At 32.8% G+C, this 9200-nt stretch overlaps 1 protein-coding gene across 1 annotated transcript in view; it reads right to left on the reverse strand.

The window, feature by feature from the left end:
• LOC115231945 (lachesin-like) overlaps positions 1-9200 on the reverse strand; it is a gene marked incomplete at its 5' end in the record, with an annotated part of 115303 nt that overhangs the window by 103967 nt on the left and 2136 nt on the right. The window contains one exon of the mRNA XM_029801826.2: positions 3305-3487. Coding sequence (XP_029657686.1) covers positions 3305-3487 — 183 coding nt within the window. The remainder of the gene's footprint in view (positions 1-3304; positions 3488-9200) is intronic.

Genomic DNA, 9200 nt, shown 5'->3' on the forward strand with positions numbered 1-9200 from the left:
AATGGATAATACATATAAGGTTATTTTTACACACATATATACACACAAACATGTTATTTTCTACACATTTATATGAAATATCTATGGCAACAATCTTAACCCTTAAGAGACAACAGGGCCGATCTACCAGCCAAAAAGTCCAATGATGACAAAGAATGTATTAGTTCATTCAATTTCTTACAAATAATGCCTCAGTAAAACTTCCATGTTTTGTAAATTCTGATGTAACTCTGGCCAATAAAATATAAACTATAATAGAAAAAAATGTAATAAAGCCATACGATGATGATACATTTACATGAATTCCACATAGGTGTGTAGGTCACAGAATTCATAAAACAGGGTTAGAGCATAAAGACTTCTAGCAGGAATCAAACCCATTATAAAACTTTAAAATTCAGCCCAACAGTCTACCACAATATCTATTAGTGTGTTCTCATGTGAACTGCACTGTGAACTGTCTTGTGAAAGGATTATTCTTAGCAAAAGAGACTGTGTCAGGATAGCTACGAACTATGACCATAGACACAATTCATTTTTAGTGACGTGAAACAGCAGCCAACTCTTCCCCTAACTTTGCACTATCATCTTATCAAAGAAACTACACACTATATAATATAGCTCTAAGATATTTGATGGCTGAAAAAAAGATGGTTTTATCTCAATTAACCAGTGTTTTAGTTATCTGTTTCTGTTAGCTTCAGTGGTTAGGGAGACTGGTTAAAAGTCATTTCAAAGCTAGGTTAGACGCAGTGTCACTTGTTAGAATAACTGACGTTAGTTTCAGTAGAGTAATTGTGGGATTCAGATGTGTAGCTTGGGATTTTAATTTTTTTGTCATTTTCTGAGAAAATGCCTTCCAGAAAAAATACTTGTACCGTTCAAATTGCAACTATTTAATTCACGGCTGCGCAGTTGGAGTCAGAAACAATTAATGGGTAGCTGGAGTTGGAGTCGATAAAATAGACCACAATCACTTAATAACATAGAGGAGTAGGAGTTGGAGGTGCCAACAGTAAAGGAGTCGGAGTCAGAGTCAAAGTTTTTTTGTTTTGACTCCACAGCCCTGATTTAATTTGCAAACATAGGTAATGGCAATTCTTGGCAGATTTATAAGTTATTTTGCAAACAGTAGATATTAATATCAATAAACTATTGGTGGACGCAAACAAAATGAGCAAGCTTTATGCTATTGCGGGAAAAAAAACACAAGGAAAAAGGGAGGCAATTTGTAGGTTCCATCACAATATATGATCAGTGAATAGAGCATTAATATATAGCAGTAAATAAAAACTAATATTATTATCAAATCATTCAAGAAATGTAGAATTATTAATGAATTTGATTGTGTAGAAGACAATTATCCATAGGATGATGTTGGTGAAGAAGTAGCAGAGATATACAACAGCAGGTGATAAAGAATAGCAATCATGAAAGTGGATCTGTAAAATGATGCATTTCACTCAGATGACTGTGAAAGTTTATTTGGTGCTGAAAATGAAGAACAGCATGGTTTTGCATGATTTTTGATGAACTTTTGAATTTGAAATGTATAAAATTTACCATGTAATTGTAATTTAAAGCCATATTAAATTTCTACTTCAGTTTGATATGCATAAATTAAAGATACGAATTTAAATTCACTCCCTATCAATTTCATTTTAATATTTATAGTCTTAAACTGTGCTGAAGTGCCAAGCCAGAAATAAAATTTCTGTAATGATTTAGCCCTGCAATGAATGCATCCTTGACAAATGTAGTATTCAAATATGATGGAAACAAGCAAAACATCACATGCAAATATCTGTAAGAACTCTTGGGGGCCATATTTACTTAGTAAGACAAATATTTTGATGTGCATAATGGCTAATTATTGATATTACTCTAATTCCTTATTTTTTTCTTTATTCATCTACAACAGTGCTTTTCAAACTTTTTGCTGGAGCGGAACCCCAAGGAAACATTCCACTGGCTTGGGGAACCCCTGTGCAATAATTTAATAGTCTTATGCACACATATCTGCACAGGAAAATTAAAAATTACTGCCAACTTTAGCAGTTTTGTAACTTCTTGCAGAACCCCTGGACTGTACTGGTGGAACCCTAAGGTTCTGCGGAACCCTGGTTGAAAACCACTGATCTACAATATCATTTATAGGTGTACAGTACTTGCGTCCTGGATTTCAGTCCTTTAAAAGTAACATCTGTGTAATAGTAAAACCCAGAAATATATACCCTACAAGTCTAGTATAAAAATGTGTGTATTGAGAGAGAAAGAGAGAAGGGGGACAGACAGACAAACAGGGAGAAAAAACAGGCATTATTAAAAACACAAATTTCCTGTACTACACTCCATCCAGTTGAAATCTAATTTGCATTATTTTGTTATTAACTATTCAGTTGCTAATTAATCAGCTGAAGATTGAAAACAATTTAGTTGTTGATAGTTCAGTTATATCTACCATTTCCTTTCTCTATTTCCTCTCACAAGAAATAATACACATCAACTGCTAAAAATTAGAGTTAGTATTAAAGTTTCATAATATACATCAACATTCTTATTTACTAGCTGTAAAATGTTTCTCCTGAAGCCTTGTAGTTTACTATGATAGAAGAATATTCTTTCTTTCTTTCTTTAACTTGTTTCAGTCATTTGACTGCAGCCATGCTGGAGCACCGCCTTTAGTCAAGCAAATCGACCCCGGGACTTATTCTTTGTAAGCCCAGTACTTATTCTATCGGTCTCTTTTGCCGAACCACTAAGTGACGGGGACGTAAGCCCACCAACATCGGTTGTCAAGCAATGCTAGGAGGACAAACACATACACACACATATATATATACATATATACGACAGGCTTCTTTCAGTTTCCATCTACCAAATCCACTCACAAGGCATTGGTCGGCCCGGGGCTATAGCAGAAGACACTTGCCCAAGATGCCACGCAGTTGGACTAAACCTGGAACCATGTGGTTGGTTAGCAAGCTACTTACCACACAGCCACTCCTGTGCCAATATGTGAATAAAAATAGAAAGTTTATACAGAAAAATTTAGAATGTTTGATAGAAGATCTGCTAATTATTTCTTTTTACTGCATTTTTAACTAAAAAGTATATATTTATTGTTTTCATCACTTATGTGGCTTTATTAAGTTCTTTTGAGTAAAACTGAAAATAGACAAAAAAATGAGAGAAACAAAGAAAGCAAAACAGATAGGGAGAGAGATAGATAGAGAGAGAGAGAGAGAGAGAGAGAAAGAGAGTGTGTGTGAGAGAAAGAAAAGTAGTAAAAATAATTACTTACAGAAAACCGTAACTTTGATTACATGGCTGACTGCGTTAGCTACCCCGTTGTCTGCAACACACTCATAGAGGCCATTACAGTAACGGGAAATGTTGCGGATCATCAAAACTTCTCCAGTCATGCCTATCCCTGGAACACAACATAGAAGACATGTATTCAGGCCCTCTCCAGTCATGCCTATTCCTGTAATACAATATACAACACTTAGTCAGAAACAGAATCACCACAAACATCGATACACAAGACGATAACAAAAAAAAAAAATAACGACAAGGAAGAAACTTAAGATCAATAGAACGATATCCCCAGAACAATGTGAAGAAACTATTTGCTTGAAAACCTAGGAATATTTCCTAACAGTACATACACATCGTAAAATATCTGATACAATAATATTGTTAGGTTAATGATTCTATGTTTATTAAAGGAGACAACGCTGTCAATTTTACAGTAAATATTGGTAACTGAAGTCTTACTAAAATAGTGTGAAATTTATAATATAAGATGCTTATATTGTATGCAATCTAACAGTGACAGTTGAAATATTACAGTTAATATTAATGATTTAAGTGTTGCTATTTGTGAATGCTGACGGAAAACCGTGGTGGATGAAGCTCCACATTTATTACATAGAAAATGATGAACTGATATATATATATATATATGCTTTTATATACATATATATAAAAGCATGATGGATCACTAGCGACAACACATTCTTTATTTTCTCTCCTTGTTTCTCTCTGTGTTCCTTTCTGTGGAAGAGTGTAGGCTCGAAACATTAAAGACTTTTTCACTTCCCGAGCGTTAAACTAATACATCTGTTTGTTGTCTACACCACCTGTCTTCATCTTTTGTTTTTTTAGTGAATTCTTCCCCTATATATATATATATATATATATATATATATAGATAGATAGATAGATAGATAGATAGATAGATAGATAGATAGATATAGATAGATAGATATATAAAGACATTGTTATTAAAAGAGCTTGTAAACACAGAAATGAACATTTATATAAGATCACTTATTGCTGCAATAATATGTGAACATTAAAAAAAAAAAAAAACCCACATTGATTGTGATTTCTTATAGAATTAATCCATTTCAGTATTCATTGATAAATTGCTAACAGAACCTCACCTCATTAATATACAAGTGCCATGAATCTAAGTTCTATTAACTACAAACTTGCTAATCTTTATCATCTAAGATCAATTTATTTCCACAAGATTCATTCCTATGCTGGTGCATTTCTCAAGATATTCATCATGTGTCTGAAGGTCTGTGAAAATTAATTGAGTTTTATCTACTTATTGCTTCCAAAGGCATAAAAAAATGTAAGAAACAAACTCTACTTCTTTTGATTATGACCTAAGCAATATTTGTATGATCATCTCTATTCCAAGTACAATAGTTAACCTACTAGTTTACAATCCAATTTTATAACCCTGGCTGGTTTTACCCTTTAAGAATTCCATTACATCACTACAGATTACTTCAGATAACGGCAATTCTGCATTATCACTACTATAGAATTAATACTTCAACAATCCTATTTTATCACCATAGCTGACTTAACAAACCACTAAACTTATTTTATCTCTATATAGTTGGATTTAAAATCTATCAAACCTATTTTAAGACTTATTAATATTCTTAATTCATGAAAATAGGAAACTACATTCTTAAAATCCTAACCTATTATTATAGTTGCATTTACAAATCTGACCATATACTCTCATCAAAGCCAACAGCTCAGTTAAACGATTCCAGAATATGAAAGCAATGAAAACAAATTCAATTTGAAAGGCATATGATATTGGATATCATAATAATTATTCCTATATTGCAAAGACAATAAGATTGGATAGTTTAGATATCATATATATATATATATATATATATATATATATGATGGACTCTGCTGTTGAAGATGATGTATGAGCATTCAACTTTTGCCAAACGAACTGCACAAATGATTTGTTTATAATGGTCAAATGTCTGTGCAACACATTAACTTACTCTCCCCATCAAGTTGGTGTTGTTTGAACAGGTGCATGGTGTACCACTCATCAGGAGTTGAAGTGATTGCAGAGCAATGTAAGATAAAATGTTTTGTTCAAGAACATAAAGCATCACCTTGTCTAGAAATTGAAATCACAATCTAGCAATCATGAGTGCAACATATTAAATACGAAGCCATGCACCCTCACCATATATATATTAGTATTTGTTTTTATGTTCACTTATGATAAAAACAATTTTACAATAATCTTAAGGGTGACTCCATGCCTTTGTAGAGTAAAAGTTTATTAATCTTTAACAATAGTATTGACAGTGACTTCGAAGTATCAGCCAGCTAAACCTTCATTAGACTGTGATGCATTAAGTTAATCATGGGTTTATATAGCCTCTGCTGAGATAAATTTTTTTTGCAGATTTGTGGTGTTCGGTTGAATGGTGATTAAACTTCAAATTAAGCTGTGATGGTAAGGTGTTGTTGAGAAAATTTTATTGATTAAATTTGAGTTTATGCCGTTCAGAATTTATTCATGTGCTTAGAAATTTGTAAACAGGTGTGTATATTTAGATGTCTCAGCTTCAGGTCATGGATTAATTGGTAGTGGTTCACTAAAAAGAAGTGGGTAGGTAGAGGAAGTTTTTTGGTCAGTGGATGTGTCATAAGTTTGAATTATTATTGGTTTGATTGGATTTAATTCCTTGCTTTGGCAACGTAAAGGTCAAAGTTCTAAGTTTAGTTCAGCACTTAAAAGTCTTAGTAATCTTGTAATGGAACGGCATAAACTCATCCACTGACCAAAAAACTTCCTCTACCTACCCACTTCTTTTTAGTGAACCACTACCAATTAATCCATGACCTGAAGCTGACACATCTAAATATACACACCTGCTTACAAATTTCTAAGCACATGAATAAATTCTGCAAGCTACTTTTCCATATGCCACTAATGTTATTCAGGAAAACATTCAGTCCTATAGGGCCTATATAGCTTGAGAGGAGTGTCATCTCATGTTCCATTTTCATGTTGCTAAGAGTTTGAATGGATATCAAATGATATCTTTCCAAATGCTCTGAGAGTTTCAAAATTTGGACTGGCCCCTTTTTATGAACCTTGAAAAATGAAAGACAAATGAAATCTTGGTGTGATTTGAACTTCAAGAACAGTGAGTTGGAATAAACACCATGAGGTAGTCTATCTAGCTTGCTACTAATATATGAATTAGTTTGTGAGTAGAGAGAGAGAGAGAGAGAGAGAGAGAGAGAGAGAGAGAGAGAGAGAGAGAGAGAGACATACACGTAAATTTATTTACTCATGCATATATTTACATAATAAAATAAAAAAAATATAAACATATATATACATCATCATCATCATTTAACGTCCGCTTTCCATGCTAGCATGGGTTGGACGATTTGACTGAGGTCTGGCGAACCAGACTCCAATCTGATCTGGCAGAGTTTCTACAGTTGGATGCCCTTCCAAATGCCAACCACTCCGATAGTGTAGTGGGTGCTTTTACATGCCAGTTTGGTGGTACTGGCAATGACCACATCCAAATGGTGCTTTTTACATACCACCTGCACAGGAGCCAAAACATGTGTGTGTATATATATATTTATATAAATATATATACATATACTCTTTTACTTGTTTCAGTCATTTGACTGCAGCCATGCCGGACTACTGCCTTTAGTCAAACAAATCAACTCCAGGACATATTCTTTGTAAGCCTAATACTTATTCTATACGGGAATGCAAACACACCGACATCAGCTGTCAAGCGATGGTGGGGGGACAAACACACATACACATATATATCCAACAAGCTTCTTTCAGTTTCCGTCTACCAAATCCACACACAAGGCTTTGGTCAGCCTGATGCTATAGTGGAAGACAACTGTCCAACAAGGTGCCATGCAATGGAACTGAACCGGAACCATGTGGCTGGTAAGCAAGCTTCTTACTGCACAGCCACTCTTGCACCTATATATATATATTGAGAAGAAGTGGGGGACTGCACACATATGATTGCTCTCTCTCTCTCTCATATGTACATAGAGAAAAAAAGGAGAGAGAAGCCTTGAATATGTGAGACAAATAGCAATAATTTAGTTAAGTGGAAGAGAAACATATAAATGAAAAATAGATGAGAGAATGAGAGATGGTGGGGTTGAGATGGAGAGTCAGAAATTTATCAAACTTCAGTAAAATATTTAGTTTTCATAAATGTATTTTTTTCTCCCTTTATTACAGGATGAATTTGATTTTTATACCTTATCTTTTAATGCCAACGTATATGTATTATCATTGATTTTCAATAAACTTTGTATAAATGGGAAAATTTTTTGAATATATAGTTCAGTGTTATTTTTGGCTTGTCTGGTCTAATAAATTCTATTGAATAGTAGAAGAGACATATAAAAGAAACAGCAATGTAATAACCTTTTCACATAAGAATAAATATTACTAACCTAAAGAAAAGTAAAGAAAAATATACAGAAAATTTATTAACAAAAAACAAACAAACTATTAACTACCTAACTTTAATAAAATTATGTTAAGATAAAATATTTACAAAAACAAATGTCATTAAAAATAAAAAAACTAATGAGGAAATATTTTTTAAAAATATACTTTAAAGATCTTTAAATGAGGATTGTAAAAATATATTTAAGAAATTAGTCAATAACAAAAGAAGTGTAAATAGTGAAAAATGCTGGAGATATCTTAAATTGAATGTAATAAATGAGATATGCCAAAGGTTTAGCAGGAAATTTTCTCCTTTGCAAGTTAAATATGGAAGAATTATTTTGATAAGAAGTGGGGAAAAAGAGGTGAAAATAGAAAAAAAAAGAGAAAGCCTAAATCCTTTATTTTTCTGATGCCATCTATCTCCTTTTCCTCCAAATGTCTTTATTTCCTTTTCAATTCTTAAACATTTTTTTTTTAGCAGTTCCATTCTTTTAGCTTTGCAGATATTTCAGTGTTACTGACTACCACTGAGGTTGATGAAATCCCCTTCCTTGAAATTATTATACATATTTTATGGAAATAAAATGTAAAATATAATAGATTTCTTGTACAACATTTTAAAATGTAGTTTTAGATTGATTTATGATAATAGTTGTGAGCAAAGAAAGAAAACCATCACCTACAAATCTATTTTTCTGTAAAAGCTTCACTAGTCACTACTACTATATGTGGAGCTTTTCTTTTATATACTTAGTAATAAACCACTTCTAAGATAACAATTTCTCCAACATGTAGACTGTGTGAATTTTTGCTAGTATAGCTTTGTGTTATATCAGAAGAAGATTAGTAAAGAAACAGCAGTTCATATTTTAGATAGGCTTTATTTATATCTTTTTACTAGCAGTATCGCCCAGTGTTGCTCGGGTTTGCTTCAACCCTTTAGAATTGGAATTTTTGAACAGTAAAAATTTTGCATTATGTAGCTTGTTATTCTCTTTAAATACATTTTTCTGGTTGAAATACACCGAAAAATGGCAACACAGAAGTAAAAAAATCATAAAAAATAGGGATTTTCATAGAAAAAAAGCACCTTTTTGATGTAAATAATTTTTTGTCTTAACATGGTCCAATTTGATTTTTCTCTTACGGAAGGAAGAGCAAGCCTTCTTCTATCATACTCTCAATTTTGGTCAACTTGTACCACAGGGACTCGGAGGAGATAGTGTTAGTTGAAGGCTAACAAACCTGCCATACACAGACAACTTCAGCTTTATATATAGAGAGATTATGGAAGGGCATGGGGTGTAGTGAGTAGAAGATACTTCAATATACGATTGAAAATTTTGGGGTCTGTGTAAAGGTTAAAGCAAACTTGATACCAGTAGGATTTTAA

This window comes from Octopus sinensis, unplaced genomic scaffold, assembly GCF_006345805.1.
Source record: "Octopus sinensis unplaced genomic scaffold, ASM634580v1 Contig18962_ERROPOS898185, whole genome shotgun sequence".
Taxonomy (NCBI): domain Eukaryota; kingdom Metazoa; phylum Mollusca; class Cephalopoda; order Octopoda; family Octopodidae; genus Octopus; species Octopus sinensis.